General features: G+C 36.9%; 1 protein-coding gene across 6 annotated transcripts; it reads left to right on the top strand.

Moving 5' to 3' along the window:
- The first annotated feature begins 955 nt into the window (after positions 1-955).
- On the top strand, positions 956-18,705 carry LOC145217313 (putative vesicular acetylcholine transporter-B). Of its 6 annotated transcripts, none has more exons than XM_080084565.1 (17): positions 957-1,166; positions 10,350-10,480; positions 10,697-10,912; positions 11,383-11,501; positions 11,734-11,787; positions 12,154-12,334; positions 13,286-13,463; positions 13,819-13,963; positions 14,731-14,853; positions 15,098-15,196; positions 15,354-15,509; positions 15,809-15,956; positions 16,156-16,266; positions 16,405-16,494; positions 16,695-16,917; positions 17,431-17,637; positions 18,090-18,705. In XM_080084565.1, the coding sequence occupies exons 2-17, from the start codon at positions 10,397-10,399 to the stop codon at positions 18,272-18,274; spliced, it is 2,319 nt and encodes a 772-aa protein (XP_079940691.1). In that variant the 5' UTR covers positions 957-1,166; positions 10,350-10,396; the 3' UTR covers positions 18,275-18,705. The 6 variants fall into 6 exon arrangements, with proteins under 6 accessions (XP_079940695.1, XP_079940691.1, XP_079940693.1 ...); XM_080084567.1 differs by having other exon boundaries at positions 10,350-10,486; positions 17,455-17,637; XM_080084566.1 differs by having other exon boundaries at positions 10,350-10,486; positions 17,440-17,637.
- The last annotated feature ends 170 nt before the right edge of the window (positions 18,706-18,875 follow it).

Raw genomic sequence — 18,875 nt, 5'->3', positions numbered from 1 at the left:
AAGTCAAATTGTGGAACCAGTTGAATGTCCACACAGGTTTAGCCGCGGAAGGTTCTGGAAGGGCCGGTTTCTATACTGTTTGATTCGATATAAGTTAAGTGTTAGTTGGATGGGAAAAATCTTCGAGTAAAATTTTAATAGCGTCAAATGTTGTAAAGACCTAACTGATAAAGCATGTTAATTTTCAGTGCAAGATGGGGTTACCATATTACTACAAAAAATAAAAAGTTTAATTTGTAACTATTTAAGTAAGGATTAAGGGGAAGAGTTGTTTTTTAAGTAATTCTCAACATAAAAGAAGATATAATTTAAGAAATTTAATTTTGAAATAAAAATATTCTTCGGTTATAAACAAAACTGTTTTACAATGTTAGAATGGTTTTAAAAATGAAACGAACGCAGTAAAACCAACAAAAATAACTTTTACTGATGTTGTAATTAAATATTCAGGGTTAACACAGTTTTCAGCCCGAAATAGAAACCTCACTTTTTAATATAGAGCGTCGAAACATAACAGAATTACAAATATACGACTTGTTTATAGTAATTAGGGCAGGATGTTTTTGGTAAACTCGTAGTAAAAAGGTCGGGCGAATGTAACGTGATACCAAAATAGAACAGTTGGCCTAACTTACCCTATGGACGTGTACAAGCTAGTATATATTAGTGTTTTGGGGTTTTTTCAATGTTGTATTCAGGGTTTAAAGAAAACCAAAAATCCAAAATATTTTTTTAGCTTTCAAAACTCGTTGTTTGAATAAGCTACAGAAACGTTTTTACGTAAACACAGCATGTTTTACGTTTTTTAGGAAATGTTGTATGTTGCTTATGTTTAAGTTATGTTACGAATTCTTTTTTCATTTTACAAAACTGCTTTACAAAATTATGACGGTTTTTGATGTTACGAAATAAAATGTTTCGATTTATAACAATTTTTTTAAGAAGAATGTTTCAAATTTTGACTATTTTTACCTTTTTTTGCCAGGATTCAGGTTGTTTGACTTTCACCATTCAAAAAAACACAATCGGGTGTCAATTACTGGACAGTCCAGTGACAATCGGTGGAAGACTTACCAATTAAGGTGACCTCACATAGTTCCGGACAAGATAGTAACGGAGTTACGACAGCTGCCAAAATCGAAAAAATCGATAACTTTCCGTCACTGGTGAGTCCAATCTTTCCTACTGTTCCAATTCTTTTGTTGCATGTATCATTTTGATTAATGTTATTTGACCCTTGAGTTTGATGAAGTCGAGTTGGGTTTAAATATAGGTGCAGCATTGTCGGTGCCATGCAGTTTACAGTAAATGGCTAAAAATAACTTGAAGTTAATGTTTGTTTGCATGTTCGGACTTAGGGGGTTGAGCTGCTGCCATTTACGCAAAGAAAGTGTCACATTAAATGGTGAAAATTAATGTGACAACGTTTGTATGAAACTATTTTTTTGGTAATGAACCCACAAAAAATGTTTGCATGTTTCCTATACGTAGCAAAATGTTCCTTTTGTTTTGGTGCTTATATATTTGCCAAGTATTTATGTTACACATGCCAAATAACCACAAACTATTCGGTACCGTTTGAAATACAGAATAGCATGTTGGCAAAGTGTTCTTTTTGTATCTTTGTTTAAGTTCAAAACACTTTTTGTTGCGTAATATACGCTAAGCTCAAATAACAACAAAATTTGCGTTGATGTAAAACAAAACGTAGACATTTTATTACGAAATTAAACTGAAACAGTACAAAACAGCAAGATATTCTAAAGAAATCACAAAATACCTAAAAAGGGGTTGCAAAATATTTACCATTCAATGTTTAGATATTGATTTCGCTTCCTACATCCTCAAAAAAACTTATTAAAGTTCAAAAGGAATCAAAAAAACTTGTTGTACGAATAAATTATGCAACACGAAGTTTTATAAATCTGCAAAGCCGCAGCCTTTAGACAGAAAATAAGACCTCCCTGATTGGTCTCATGGGACACTAATTAAATTGTGCGCGTCTTTCTCGCGTTCCTTAATCGGTGACGTAAATGTAAGTAGGACGGCGAAGGCGCGTTTCTTGCGTCGTGTCTATTAATATTTTATGTGCACTCAAAATTCTGATGCTAAAACCAGTGAAATGATTCGTAAAGATAGTGGGGCCAACATATTTGTTTCTGTCGGCGGTGCAGAGATTTTTTTGTGTATTGGTTTCCATATTGGAGATTAGCATCGTTGATGCTTTATCTCTGTGTGAACAGTAGGTGATGATTTATTGGAATTATAGAAAAGCTGCCACTCATCTGCAAGCTTGCGTAAAGAATGTAGGAAAGAAACCATGTTTTATTGAGCTGTGTGACATTTTCCCAAAAAAGGTTATGGTCACAGATTTTAAGCACTAAAACACCACAAGGTAATGGTATATTACTTGGTCGAACTTTATGGATTTTGTCAAATTTAAAACTGTCTATATACATATAAAATCAATACAGCAATTTCAGATGCACCCTAAATTTTAAATCATCGCGTTGAAATTTGACAGATAGTAATTGTACATTTCAAATGCACCCCAAATTTTAAAGAATCGTGTTTAAGATTAAATAGGTAGTAACCATACAAAACTATAAACAAAACTGTAAACAGTCCATAAATTTATCAAACAAAGAAACTTTCGTTCTAAATACACTAGGGTAAAATTCTTCTCCTTAACCTTAAACTTTTACAAACAAACTGCATGAATGTGTTTGGTATTTATTGGTTCGCTTGTTCCAAATTTTGCTGTTGTTTTTCGTCTGCAAAGGGCACTGCACATTTTCCGCTAACAAGTCACTGTGCTTTTTAAAAAAAAGTAAATCAAACACAAGACCTGTTCTTAAACTCACCCGCAAAATGTGTTTTGCCTTTTGCAGATGAAGAAAAGCGGTGAAGCGGAACCAGCTGTCACGTGACAACCAACGTTGTTCATAAATCTGAACCAACACTTTTCAACAAAAGAATGGATTTTATTCGAAATCGGGTTGTCCCGGGCGCCGTCGGTGTCACCAACATCTGCGTCGCGAAGCTGCGCGCGCTGTGTGCACCCTTGCGTGACCGAATCAGCGACGGCAAGTCTCAACGCAGACTTATTCTCATCATCGTGTGTATCGCCCTGCTGCTCGACAATATGCTCTACATGGTCATTGTACCTATTATTACCGAATACTTCAAAACGGAACCAGTTGCTACTACTACGGCGCCTATTACTGACTACTCTCCTGCTTTTTCGACTCGTGACCTTCAAAGTATCAACGAAAATGATTTCGAGTCTTCGGGACTGTCAAAACGCGATTTATCATTCTATAACTTGTCGAACAGCCGTAGAGGACTGCTCTCGCGATTTAAACGATCCAGCTTTACTATTGCTCCACCTCCACACGAAGAGACCAATGAAGATGTTCTCACGGGAATCTTATTTGCATCAAAGGCTATTGTTCAACTTATGGCAAATGTCTTCACTGGGAATTTCATCGACAGAGTCGGCTATGTTACACCGCTCACGATGGGTCTCACCGTAATGTTCTTTTCGACTGCTCTATTTGCGTGCGCAGGGACATTTGGGCTTCTGTTTCTCGCTAGAAGTCTCCAAGGCGTTGGCTCGGCTCTTGCGGACACAGCGTGCTTTGGTTTAATCGCTGACAGGTTTCAAGACGAGGCTGAACGTTCAAAGGCCTTGGGTCTCGCCCTTGCCTTTATATCTTTCGGGAGTCTAGTAGCTCCTCCGTTTGGTGGCGTCCTTTGCGAGTTTGCCGGGCGTGAATGGCCGTTTCTTATTTTAGCATTCGTTTGCCTTCTGGACGCAATGCTCTTGCTCTTGGTACATATCCCCGCAGAAGATGAAGAAAAGGCCAAGGATGGTAACGTCCCCGTCGGCACGCCGATGTATAAACTGCTTATGGACCCTTACATCGCTGCTATAGCCGTGTCACTGATGGTTGCAAACTTTCCTCTTGCATTTCTGGAGCCAACTATTGCCAAATGGATGGAGACAACTATGGGTGCAGATAAATGGCAAGTGGGACTGGTCTGGTTGCCTGCATTCGTTCCCCACGTACTGGGTGTGTATATCACAGTCCAGTTGTCTGTTAAGTACTTTCGTTATCAATGGTTGTACGGAGCAATCGGTCTCATTTGTATTGGTGTGGCAACAGCAGTGGTACCAGTTTGCAAGACATACGCCATCCTTATCTTGCCTCTTGCAATCCTGTGCTTTGGCATTGCCCTTATTGATACGGCACTACTTCCAACCCTAGCGTTTCTTGTCGATGTCCGACACACCAGTGTATACGGCAGCGTGTATGCAATTGCTGACATGTCATACTCAATCGCATATGCTTTGGGCCCAGTGCTTGCAGGCCAGGCTGTCCACGTTCTGGGTTACTTAAAGATGAACGTTGGAATAGGAATAGCTAATATGATGTTCGCGCCCTTGCTTCTCTTCCTTCGCGAGGTCTACGACTGGAAACCGGACAAAGGGGAGCGTCTTACCCTCCTGGACCCTGACGGTGACCCTGTTGACCCCAAGAATGACCCCAATTACGTTGTAAAGCACCCTGTGACTCGTTTTGGAAGTGTGGTGTCTAGCGATGACGACGAAGAACCGCAAATGAAGCACGAGCGTCGTCGCTCCTCGGTGCGTCAGAATGGTGACGTCACAAAAACGACTGTGACGTCACGACCACGACCACGTGGTCAATGGAGGCAGGGCGCTGTGGCGGGAATGGACGACGATGGGAGTTATAACACCACTGTCTTTAGTGAGGAACCGGTCGTTAACGGAATGACGTCAATCAGGACTACGTCACAGTCATCTACGTCATTGTCAAAGGGCGATTTTCAGACACTGGCCGAGTCGGGTATCGAGGTTCGAAACCCTATGTTTGAGAATGGCGGCATGATTGATGCTGATACTGGTCGAGAGTGATTTACACACATTGTATCTGTTCCACATTATAGGTCAAGTTTTCTGTCTTCGTGCAGAGTGCCAAACGTACTTGGCATCAAAGAGTCTCAAATATACTCGAACAAACATTAAATACCACATAAACCCAAAAAGAAACCATAAATAATAAATTTTGCGCACTTAATAATGCCGTGACGTAGGTATGACGTATTGCTGAAGTCAGTTTGTTCAGTGTACGTTGCGCGACATTGTGAATGCTTGTTAGTTTATGTTTCTAATTGTTCCTTGTTGGTATTTATTAAACATTATCTCGACTTATATCTATAGTGTTATTGATATACTATCGCATATTATTCCATTGTTTTTCAACGTGATGCTCGCTGTTATGGTCAATACAAAGCAGAATTTCTTTAAGGCTTTATCTAATCTTCAGATTGAAGGGTATCTTTTTGTCCGAAATGTGAAAAAGCTTTATTTGCAACCAATAGAAGCTTTAGCTTTTAACAGTGAAACTAGATTTTCTACAAAATTTTGTTGAGGGTATAAAATTGAAAGATGAAAGGACTTGCAAAATACACAACAAAAAATAATTGGTTTAGACTACAACGGTTTCTTGTATTTTTGTGAAAAGTAAGTTTTTATTTTACCCAGAATCCGTTTAAATATTGACGTACAAGCCAAACATTTAAAAAAATGTATCCAACATATTTTTGTTTATTTTGCATTTGATAAAAATAATCTTAATCTGCTTGATACAAAAAATTATTTATCACCTGGCATTAACGTTAATTGACCGATTTTCCTGTCGAAACAGTCGTGTGTAAAAATTATGGGGTCCTTGCTAGACGGCGTAACTCGCTAAAATAACTATTGATTTTACGGTACTCAGCACTTAACCTATTTATTGGGGCAAAAATAATGAAAAAAAGACCCAATCGGCAAATTACCATTGAGCTGTAACAGTTTAAAATAGAACTCAGTTTGATCGATTGGCCGTCAATTTACGGGACGTCACGTGCTTCTAGACAATTACGTCATGTCACTATCTCCAGATAAGTTTTTAGATCTCAAATCATTAGTTCAGTCTAAACTGTAGACATTCATAATATACATCCTAAAAGGAATTCTTAAACTGCGTTTTAAAGTTTGTTTACAAAGTCATAGTCATAGGATTTTTTAAACCAAACAGCACGTTAGTACTTATGCCGCTTATTTTTTTTGTTACGTTATCCATTTTCCTGTTTAAAAAAACAGCATAATCCGTATCTTGTTTAAATAGCAAAAAAACTTGCAAAATTATTTAATAAAAATCTCAGAAAAAAATGCATTTAAAGCCTTATCTAATTAAAGATATAAATGCAAAATTGGACACGAATACCCACGCTTGCCTAACGCAAACAAGCTATTATAAGTTACGACATGATCAGTACCCTATTCAAATAGAGAAAATTAAACCATGCTTTTAAGCCTCATAATTTATAACTTAAGAGATAAATGCGAAATTGGACACGATTTCCTAGTTAGCCTAACCCCAACTCGCCATGTCAAAAAGCTAAGGAAACAACCTATAGTAACGTTGTTTATTTTAAGTTTTTTGTTTTTTTTGTATTTTTCGACAATCAGGCGACAGTCCGAGAACTGAAAATTGCCCTTTGTGGTGTCGTTATGCAACAAGACGAAACGCATTAATGGAAAACAGGGTCATTACTCATCAGTAGGGCAATTATTTTTTGACCTAAAAAGCGACAAATTTTGACCTACAAATTGAAAATTTTGACAAATTTTGACTTTAAAAACCTTTTTTTGACAAAATTTTGACCTATGAAGAATTCAAGTGGTTAAATGACACATTATTGTACGAAAAGTTAAAATATGGCTGTAGGCCAATCTAACTAGAGCGAAAAATGTGCAAAAGTCTAACAGAAGGGCAAAAATCTGAACGCATACCTAGCTTATTCTGAAAACGGAAATGAGCTAATCAAAAATCACTGTCAAAAAACTGCAGCTAAGACACAACGAAAATTGTTCAATACATTTGTCTAAACGAAAGATACACGAAGTATCTAAAGCAAAACCGAAGCAAGAGCTGCACCTAACTTACAGCTGCTGTAAAATGACTTGGAACCTACCAAAATTTTGCACGTTTTGAGGTGTGTTGAGCATCACACCATGTCAACCTAATTATTTCAATCACTTGATGGTTTATGATTCACAAGAAGTAGATAATGGGCCATTTACAACAGTATAAAGTAGGCTACAAGGTGTAAAATGAAAAGTTCACTGACATGCAACCTCTACAACACCACGACAATGCAGTTTCTAAACAATTTTAACTTTGTAAAAAAATTTGACTTTGTAAACAATTTTGACATTTTTTGACCTATTCTAAAAATTTTGACAAATTTTTGACTTTTTTTTACAAGTCAAAAAATAATTGCCTTACTCATCAGTAATAAAACAAAGTAGTGGAAAGAAGCAAACAGAAGCATGCAGTACACAAATCAAAATCGTTTACAAGCAGGCACGTAAACTTGAACAGCATGAAAAAACAACAAAAGATTCGCTTTGCTTAAACCAGGATGTCCGAACAAAATATAACGAAGGATAATTTTAGGCGCAACATTGTGAAAAGAGGATATATTAAGCTCGGTGGCTGCAGACAAAATTTTCTGCAGTGTTGATAGCAGAGTAATTCGGGGACGAGCTGATAATGGGCATTGAAGGAATAGGTGTTTTGTTGTTTCTAAACCATTACAAGCACAGCGACGATATTGTTTATAGGGTCTATGTTCAGTGGGCTGTGACCAAGTCTTAGCATGCAATGGACTGCGGTGAATTTGGGTTGAGATCCATGTAGGTGCATTGTATTAGTTGCTGGTGTAAAGAAGTGTCTTGTAAGTTTAAATTTAAATGCTGAAAATGACTTTAAGCAGCGAATTTCTTGTGGAAGCTCGTTCCACAAGCGAGTGGACTTGCAAAAAAACGAGTTAAATTTTTGATTGCTGTGACAATGAATGGAGTTGAGTTTAAGTGGATGACGGAGGTCGTAAGAAACCATGTCTTTGACGAAATGTGGTGCACATCCAAGCAAATAAGAAGGCCCGATGCGATGTAAAACTTTATAAAACTGAAGCAGGGCGTGGACATTTCTGCGAACGTAAAGCGGTGTTAGGCCGAGATCACGTAATATTTTATTGTGCGACGTGGTTTTCATACATCCTAGGATTAGTTGTTTATTTTAAGTTACACTACAAAACGAAACGAGGGTCAACAAACTGTACAAAATCGGATCAATATAAAGACGAAATTCGTGCATCAATAATTAAATGGCAAGGCTATACGTGAGGGGGTATTAATCTTAAAACCAGGCAACCCGAAATATCGGATATGTTATAAGGACAAAATGTTTGACACTTAAACAGGCTTATAAGCCAACAGCGGAGGTTCCATTCTAATGTATTGGAATATAAGGTTACCACCGAAAGCAGGCAGCAAAATCTATTACCTCAGAATAAACGAGTGTTTTCGTTGTCAATGCCCTTAATCGGATTCAATTTCCTTGCCATAAACTAAGATGTAGGAATTGAAAATATGGCTGGGGTTATGGAAATTGTAAACAGATAAGACATAAGGGAATGACCTTTCGGGCAAGATTTAACAGCTGCATAGGCCTCAGAGTTTTTAGTCCGGTGTTGTTGTTCGAGTTTGGGTCGGGTTCGGGATTATTTGGTTTATCAATAAGGCTTAATGTGGGTTTGACTTTACGTTCTGTGCCCGTATTAAATAAAATAAATTTACCAAGCTAAGTAGCTAGTTGCTGGACCGAACCTAATAAAGCTATTCTCTACAATCTACAGTATTGTCTATTGTGTATGTCTTTTGTATTATACTTTGTCCACCACACGTTTTGGGAAATCTTTATTTCCAGGTTAAAATAAGTTGTCAGTTTTTAAAAACAAACAAATATATTTCGCTAAAATAAACATCTTCAGTGTCTACAGAGAGCAATAAAAGGGATTAATAATAAAAAAAGCCAATATAGTTCCTTTACAAACATGATCTTTTCTTAACTGAAAGCCTAGCAGACTAAACCGACTATAAACACGCAGTGATAGATAAGAAACGCAAGAAAGACAAAAACAGTACTTTGTCCACCCGTATATAGGCATTTCAATTAAACTTTCGGGTCTAAACGGACTGAAAAAAAAAAAAAAACGATTCGGTTTCGGACCGAACTATTGGACTTGTACTTTCGGGCTCGGGTTCGAATTTTTGTCCCGCTTGCAACTCTGATGGGCTAAACCTGTAATAATAAAAATGGTAACGTTGGAAAGACTTGTTTTTTTTTAATCGCTATCTGCACCACAAAGTTTAACTTTATGCATCAATCCGTTGCGGAATATAACTTTACCTTAATTAGGTCATTCAACTGCTTCTAATCATTAATCAGTATCACCTCCAATTTGTATATTTTTAATTAGAAGATTTTTTTATTTTAAGCACAGGGCCTAATTAGGCCTCGCAATTTACAAAAACCATTATCAAGTTCGTTGAGAAAAAAAATCCCCCTTGACGCCGTCAGCATCCTTCAAGGTCACTTTGCTTAACAAGCAATGCTGGTCATCCGAAAAAACCTAATCAGTTTACGCCAATGACCTGCTTTACGACACAGTCCGCTGATGGGACGACAGGGCAAATCAACGTTGATTACGTAACGCGTGACGTCATAATTGAATCAGCGTGCGAGTGAAGATCGATCAAAGTGGAACAAGACACTTCAGATCAATATTTTTGTTTTGCTCTTCTGCTACCGAGTTTAAATTGATAACTTTTTTCCTTCTTATGTCCCCCCTTTTTCGTTTCCAAGGCAACTCATTTCAGTCAAGGGCATTTCGAAAGCGGTTTCTTGTTAAGAGTTTTTGATCAGATTTATTTTGGCTGAATTAAGCCAGGTTTTGAATAAATAAAAACAAAAAATAGGTTTTAACTTTGGTTAATAGTTATAATTAAAGCTTCTGTACAGAATAAATGTTAACAGTGGAGACAATAGCTAAATATTTGCATTTAATTCGCTTTATTTAATTTTTGGTAAATGTTCTAAAAGTTTTTTTAACGCAAGTATTTACGGCTGGGACAATACTTTTTTATCAACACGACCAAAAGTATATAAGTTTAGAAGTTTATTAGGTATGAAAACGATTTTGCTATATTTATCAAATTTGTTGCATTGGTCATGTGAACAATACATTAGTATGGAAACGATTCTTATGAAAAAGCCTTAAAGTACCAACATTCGCTTTAACGTCAATACTTTAGGTACCAACTGGATTAGGACTGACATCACGCAAAGAGAAATTGAAAACCTACAAATTAATGAAATACTATTAATTTAGAAAAAGGGTAAAACTCTATTACGATATTTTTGCAGAAAGATAGTCTGGTGAAATTTTGCTACCATTTGGAGAGCCAAATATAATGCCAGGGTCATTAAGAAACAAAACAATGACAAGAAGGGGAAGCAAAAAGATTATGGAGGCAGCATCAAAGCTTCAATACCCGGTAAAGGTGCAAACATTACTTTAAAGAAATTCTAAAGACACAACACAAAACGTTGATGAATACGCGGTTATTTGATATTTATCGCAATAATTGTTTTAAACCTCTTTAAAGTAATTTTGCCTATCAGGGTTAAAATCATATTGTAAAGTAGTTTCAAATTCTTTAACACTTGCTCTAAAAACTTCTTGGATGTCAAAAAATCGTCCTTTAATTTAGACTCCGAGTTCACCTTCGGAGGTGACTCTTCCCAAACTTCCCGTCCCGGATCTCCAAGAGACTCTGGATCAGTATCTTCTCTGCGTCCGTCCTCTCGTCAACGAAGGTCAGTTTGAACAGACAAAGAGAAAGGTTGACGAGTTTGGAAGCGCTGGTGGAATTGGAGAAAAAATCCAACACAAATTGATTCAACATGCAGAGAAACAGGAAAACTGGGTAAGACACATTTAGGTTTATATGATCCAAAAAAACTTTAAACAACAGAATCTTTAAATATTTTGGAACACTATACGGATCTGTTCACAAGTTTAATGATGAAAATAACGGCCGAAGTTGACGTAAAAAGCGACATGCTTTATTTTTCAAACATTGCGGCAAATGCTCATGCCATCATCAATGATATTTCGGCCTTTATTTTCACCATTAATTGTTAAATACTTTTTCATTTTGCTAATGTCAGGGTTTAAGCGTTTTAAGTATTTTGTTTTTAAGTAAATTTTGCCCCTTGAACAGTATATGTATAGGATGATGAAAACATCACTTTCTTATACACAATTCACAACAATTTATTTGCGCCCAAAAGTTATGTGATGAAGAGGCTGATGTGACAACGATTTTTTAAGCATATGTTACCTAAACAAAATTTGCTTTGAAAAGTTTGATTGTTTGAATTGCTTATGTTCCAGGCTTACGAATGGTGGCTCAACGACATGTATTTGGATGCTCGGGTGCCTTTGCCTGTCAACTCAAATCCCGGGATGGTTCTGCCTAAGCAAGACTTCAAAGATGAAAGTAGCATGTTGAGGTTAGAGAGTTATGCTCACTAATTAGTTACAAGTAAACGATGTTCTAACTAAGATGCTTTAATTATATATAACAAACATAACTAAATTTAACTTAACTGTTGATATATAACATATATAACATAGTTATATAACTTTAATCATATTTAATCATATACTTATATTAACGTGCTAGCAAACCTAATGACCTATGTAACAACGGTAAGAAATGTTTGTTTGATCTTCTGTTTTTAGGTATGCCTCAAAGTTGGTGTCAGGAATTTTGGATTTTAAAGTAATTTTGGACGCGTAAGTATTTCACGTATTCTCTTTTGTCTTACAAGTTAAAGTGTAATACAAATTTAGTTGAATTTGTTATGTTACATCTTTCGCCACATAATTTAATAAAGCTTTTGATGACAGTGCGCATTGTTTCGACACATTAGGTCCCTTCAGTGCAGTTGGTGACAAGACTTAGACCGTATCGGCTGATATACCTCATTAAGACTTTCCAGTACATTAGCTCTGCTCTGTACCGAAGAAACCTTATAGATCGAAACAGTGTGCACTCTCTATAAAATTTGATGGATTTATTCTTTTATGCAATATTTTGTTTACTTAAATCCGTCATACTTACTCACAACAACAAGAATTTGAAAATATTTTATTGCACAGGAGGGCGTTGCCGGTAGATGTCGCTCGCGGACAATTAGCAGGTCAACCTCTTTGCATGGAGCAATATTATCGCTTGCTCACGTCATACCGGTTGCCGGGATACGGAAGAGATCAACTTGTGACAGTAAATCCTAACCCAAGTGAGCAAGCAGAGCACATCATCGTTATGTGTAACAACCAGGTAAAGAAGTTTTAAACCTACATATCCAACCTTCATCCATCTTGCTTGTTTACGTGGCTTTATTGCTATCATATAGGTATTTCATAAAGTTGTGTGGCACAGAGTCTGTGGAGATTTTTAGATCGGGTATAGGCCCGGTTTAAACCGTCTTCGGACTTGAGTGTCTGACTAAACCGGGCGTTTTCAGTATTCGGTAAAACTTACAACGTTTAACTCAAACATGTAATAATCGAATAAGTTTTTTAGGCCAAGCCATGTAACAAAACGCACATAAATCGTTGCTAAATGTTTACAAAGACATTCTTAGCAAGTAAAAAAATCGTGTCATAATTAATTTGGTTTGTACCAAACAAGACAGTTCGGTTTGCAATTTTTTTTCATGTCTATGTCTATAGTATTTCATCCTTGTTGAGTTATTTTATTTGCGGTGACAGGGAATGGCATTAAGATTGTGTCCAAATAAGTTTTTGACCAACTTTAATCGATTTTAATTCGGTTTGCGAATTTGCGTAATCGCATCACATGGCAGCAAAACGCGGTTGGGGTATTTTTAGCTTCACTCGTCATATAGTTAGTTTTGAGGTGCACTTATTTATTCTTATAGTCGGATCATGCTTTTTTCTGTAACTTGTCTATGTGTAGCTAAAGTGAACAAAGCGTTCATGAAGACCATCGATCACGGCACACTCTTTTTACACGCCAGGCCCATGAAGGCGTTGTACCGAATCAGCCGGTCACCAAGAATTTCCAAATGGCAAGGCACAGGCCAGAAAAATGCTTGGGGACCGACTTGATTCGATATTACGCCTTCAATGGGCCTGACGTTTATAGATTTATAAATTAGTATGCAGCGTGTGCTGGTCTGTATGGACGCTATATTCACCGTATTACCACCATACTTATATTGCCAACCATGCAAACCATTAAAACTGAGTCCTATTGTTTTGACAGCTTTTTGTAGTTCCAATAAGCGAGGGAAATCGGCGACTTACCGAAGCTGATTTCTATGTCCAATTGGAATTAATCATGCGAAACGGAAATAACTGTAGCGGAATGAACTCTCCGATCGGCGTATTGACTTCGCTCAACCGCAACGACTGGGCCGAAGCCAGGGAACTTCTCATGAAAGGTGATTGTAAATACAAAATTGAAATCGGAAAAAAGTATTATATTTTTGCTGGATCTACGTCATGTTAGGCGCTGCACCGTTGTGTGGCATGCAATAAGGTCTAAATAAAAAAATCAAATCTTACCGATTTAAAAATCGAAATTAAACACAAACCTAATGTAAATGGAGTTTATCATGTTTCAGTCCGCTTTTTACGACATTTTCAAACACCATAAATAGGTTCAAATAATGCTTTGGTGCATTACAACTTTACTTCTTATAATTCTTATTTGATTAAATTAGTTGGTAAACAGGAAAAAAACATGCCTGGAATTGTGTTTTGTAATTTGTTTTAAAAACGTTTTTATGATTACAGATCACGTAAACCGGTTGTCTTTGGATGCAGTGGAACGCAGTACATTTATTCTCTGTCTTGACGGATCCACTAACGCCAATAGTGACGTCACTGTTGCCCATCAGATGCTGTATGGAAGCGGGCCGAAATTAAATAGCTGCAACAGGTATGATAGCAAAGTGAAAGCAAACATACGTATTTAGGCCTTTTTTCTAGTCGTTTAAGTGTTCAAACAAGAAGATTAAAAACTTGCTAGTTATAAAATAACGTAAGAAAGTTATTTCCTACATAGCTTAAGCTAATTCCTTCATTGGTGCCCAATTTTTCTGGAGGTCACTTTCATTTAGGGATTTAAAATAAGAGATAAATATAAATGATACAGAGCTCAAGTTTAAACTTAGTTTGCTAAGCCCAGGGTTGCCATACCGTCCTTATTTCTAAGATTTGTCCTTATTCTGAAGGGCTATGTCTTAGAAAAGTGCATTGTCCTAATATCTAAGAAATGTCCTTCTTTTTGACTTACGTCCTTATTTTGTCTTATTTTCATCACTTACAAGTCAAATTCCTGCTATAAGTAAAAGTAAACCTGGACCTGAGCTGCCGTGAGACGCACGAAGTATTTTTTACAAACAAGGAGTTGCTGGAACAGATTGTTTCTGGCCCAAATGTAGCATATGAAATGTAATGGCTCGTATAAATGCAAAGATTTGTTCAAAAACGTTTGTTTTGTTTCGTATGAAAAGTTAATTTTTCGGTTGTCCTTATTTTTGGCTTCATGTCGATGGCAACCCTGGCTAAGCTCTTGTTGGTCAACCTCAACTATGCTAATGATGTGCTCTCGAATCCTAGAGCAGAAAACTTGTTTTGGCAGTACCAACATAATTCTCTGTATTATTACTATTTTTTCGTATTTTTTCTATATTGTTTTGTAAGGTGGTACGACAAAACCATCCAGTTGATTATCAGTACTGATGGAAATGTCGGTTTGTCTTACGAACACTCGGCATCAGAAGGTATTGCAGTGACCGCCCTGATAGAACACCTCATCAAATATGTGTAAGTCTTAAGTATGCATTATGTGTTGTGGATTAAATATCTATCTCTTCGCAAAAGTAGGGTGTTTTAAAAGCAAAAGTAGGGTGTTTTTTAGTTTTAAAGTTTCGATCCTCTTTTAGTTTTTTTTTTCTTGAATTATTTTACGGCCACATACGATTTTTAAAAGAAACAAACAAATGTTACTTGAAATTTGAAAATCCTTTGTCTGATTTGTGGGATTTTATCACTTTTTTATCGCGTTTAGGTCTATTCAAGAGACGAAAGGACTGTATCGATCCGATTCTATGAAAACTTTAACTCCTCCACAGCACCTCAAGTGGAAAATTACCGACGCAACTTCAAAGTAAGACATTAAACTGAAAGTGAATTGAAATTTAACTTCTGTATTCCTTTTCAAATTTGCACTTGCTTACACATGGCGCACAATGCCTATAGGTCGTGCATACGTATATAAAGTTAAACATTATTAATACCAGTTGGTAAAACTTTGGTTGTTTTAGATTTATTCAAATGGCGCAGTCGTGCGCCGTGGAAATGTCAGAAAACCTGGACTTGACCGTGATGCGTTTTGATGATTATGGAAAGAATTTTATCAAGAGGCAAAATATCAGCCCTGATGCTTTCGTACAGGTTGCGTTGCAGGTGGCTTATTACAAGTAAGTTGAAAAAAATTAAAAATACTAGCAGTCAGAAGATTTGTTTTTCGTACTTTCGTACTGATTTTACGTCCTTCGTGTACGTATAAACGCACTTTAATGCAGTATATATATTCTCAACATTATGGCAGATTAATTGGTTATGAGAAAAGAAGAACTAACAATGTACGGTCTTCTAAGTTACATGCATATATATATCTTTATATATATCATATAGGAGTATTTATTTCTTGACTTGTTGTGAAGTAGAAGCGATGTTTTCATAACAAACCTCTTCCTTATGTACGTGATGTTTTTAGAATCTATCAACGCCTCGTTTCAACATACGAAAGCGCTTCGACACGAAGATTTCAGAAAGGGAGAGTTGACAATATACGCGCTGCAAGTATTCAAGCTCTTGATTTCGCCAAAGCCTTGTTTGAACCTGAGGATGGCACGAAAACCACGGTTAGTTATAGTTCTAATCTGACTTGTGTAGTTTTTTGTTGTTAAGTAGAAATAATGGATTGCTGTGTTCAAATTTGTCTCCAAAGTTGCCTCTTTTAACCAATATGTATTCAGTTTCGTCAACTTTTGTGTTGCATTTTTTTTGGGTTTCAGTCCCGCCAAGTATTTTCAAATTTCAAAAAAAAACATATATTCACAGGAAGCCAAGCAAATGTTGCTTCTCCGCCGAGCTGTCAAAACTCAAACTGACATAACGATCGCAGCCATCTCTGGCCACGGAATTGATTGCCACTTGCTGGCTCTTAAAAAGGTACAAATTGAAAGTGTAACTTTACTATTATTTTCCAAAAATAAGTTGATCTACAAAATGTTATTACCTACTTACTATGGACAAAGTGATTTGTTGATTCTTACTATTTTAAACCAATGCTCTTGTAAATTCCGCTAGATGACAGAGGAGATGGGATTTCCTGTTCCCGACATGTTCAGCGATCCGTCGTACCCACTCACCAACTATTTTCAACTTTCTACGAGTCAGGTTTGCCTCAAAAAATATAATATGTAATCATAATGATATGTTTTGTGCTCCATTTCAATATTGAGCAGCTATTTACGGCTTTGTAATTGATTTAGTGTATTGTGTCGCTTTGTGTTTTTTTTTTTCACCAAGCGAAATAAACTCAACTCAACTCACTTCACTCTTGCATTTCTCATGTAACTTATCACGATTGTTCTTAGATTCCAACAAAAACCGATTCCTTTATGTGCTATGGGGCAGTTGTGCCTGATGGCTATGGCGTATCTTACAATCCCCACGATCACTCCATCACCTTCTGCATTTCATCCTTCCGAACTTGCCCGAGCACCTGTTCGGAAAAGTTCGGAAATGCTTTGCGTGAAGCGATGCTTACTATGAAAGATATCTGTCAACAGTGGAATAAACGAAGATCGTCCAGTTTAGGTGAATAAGATTGCTGCTGTTAAACTGTCAAATTTAAATCAGTTGAGGTTAACTCATATTTTATCCATGAAAATTTTGGTTGAATAAAAACTCGCCACACTTTATCTTTTGATCTTTTACGAAACAAGACCAAATTTTTGAAAGATTTGTTTGGGAATTTATTGGTAAAAAAACGTACCATGGATCCTATAGCCCAGTGGTCGGCAACCGCTGGCCCGCGGCCAGGTGCCGGTCCGCGAGAAGTTCGTTACCGGGCCATATAGTTTTTCAGTAGTTAACGTTTGGAAACATTTTGCCCGTGCCTCCCCAGCATGATAAACAAAATAGTGCGTTTTTATTGCTTAATATATTTGTAGTTTTATTAAGCCGGTCCGCGATAGAATTTCAGCTTCAAAAACGGTCCGCAATACAATAAAGGTTGCCGACCCATGCAGTATAGCCTGTTGCTATGCTTCCGTCACATATTTTTTTACGATTTCTCTTTGTTTAAAAATGAAAGCAGCATTTAAATAGTTTCGACAGTTGTTGAACCTGCAGAGCACCTGGTTACGCCCAAGAAACTCCCCCTGCACCGTCCAATCAACGTGCGGCATTTCTCTTCGGAAGACGATACCTTACGTGAAGAGAAACCTGGAGATATGGCTGCAGAGAGCAAGGCTGCTTTGTTGAGAAATTTGAAAAGAAGAACCAGTTTTACCAGCACAAACGCTCTACGGTCTAGTAAGTCTTAGTTTTAACCTGACTGTGTTTCAAAAAGTTTTCGATTTCCTAAAAATAGAGTATACAGACTCGTATACTTCACTGGATTATAATGAGCATACTTTGATTTGACCCTTTTTAATTGTGTAAATTATCACTGCAAAAAAAACATTAGGTCTGCTGCGAAGTAAAATCAAATAATTGTTTGTACATTGCCATTGAGGATTTTTAGATATGAGTGTACCATGATCGCTGGTCTACATTAACGCTTCAGGGCTGATCCCAGTTATGAATTTATGTTCATTATTTGTACATTGGGTCGTTTTATTAACATTTTTGTAATTTACCTGCTGGTGTATTTAGGCTATGTTCTAATTTGGGGTACGCCATTATTGTGTTTAGGGTGCGGTTTAACTCGAATTTTGAATAAAGGAGGGGAAAGTATAAACTAACGATCCGTGATCACTTCACAGACGAACATCTTCCAGCACCGTTTTCAAGTCGTACGCACCGATCAAACCGTTTCAAGTTAAACAGGCGGTTCAGCGACATGGCCATCACCAGACCATCTTCTGCCTCAAGTCACACGACACCTACCACTGCCGTAATATCCAATGAGCTTATGGAACTTTTACGAGGAAAAAGCATTGCCACATAAATTTGTTTTGCTGCATTACTTCGTTGTATTTATCCACCAAAGAATTATATTTTTCGTATGTATTTGATCGTATATTTATGCATGGTGATGTCAACTTCTGTCGGTCATTGAACTGTGTTTTTTACTGCTATTGATGTAAAAGTTTATGTCAATGCAATTTGTGGTTCCCTAAAAACAGTCTTTCTTCAACGCAACATGGGTTAAAAATAGCTCATTGTGCGCCGTCAAAATAAGCAAGCTGTTCATGGAGTAGGCCTATATAGCCTAGGCTTAATTTGAATATGTCTTCAAGAATTCTATTTTTGTTTATGTGTGTTCAAACGATATGCGCATGCAACTTATAATCAGTGTAGTTTCAAAGACTAATTGAATTCAATTGGTGCGCACAACTTGCTCTTGTGAAAAGTGAAATAAAAAACAGGATTTACAAATTTTTGAGTGCAGTAGCCTACTGAAGACCACTATCCGGGACATTATGAAAGCGGGACCAATATACAGATGACACATTTAAGAACTAATTAAGTCTATAAAAAAGCAACAGAAAAAGCATCTTCATCTTGACTCATTAAAATCCTTAAGTAAAATAGCCTACTAGCTACGT

The sequence above is a fragment of the Phallusia mammillata genome, chromosome 3 (genome assembly GCF_965637545.1).
Source record: "Phallusia mammillata chromosome 3, kaPhaMamm4.hap1.1, whole genome shotgun sequence".
Taxonomy (NCBI): domain Eukaryota; kingdom Metazoa; phylum Chordata; class Ascidiacea; order Phlebobranchia; family Ascidiidae; genus Phallusia; species Phallusia mammillata.
The sequence above is the reverse complement of the archived record's forward strand: the minus strand, read 5'-3'. Positions and strand labels throughout refer to the sequence as shown.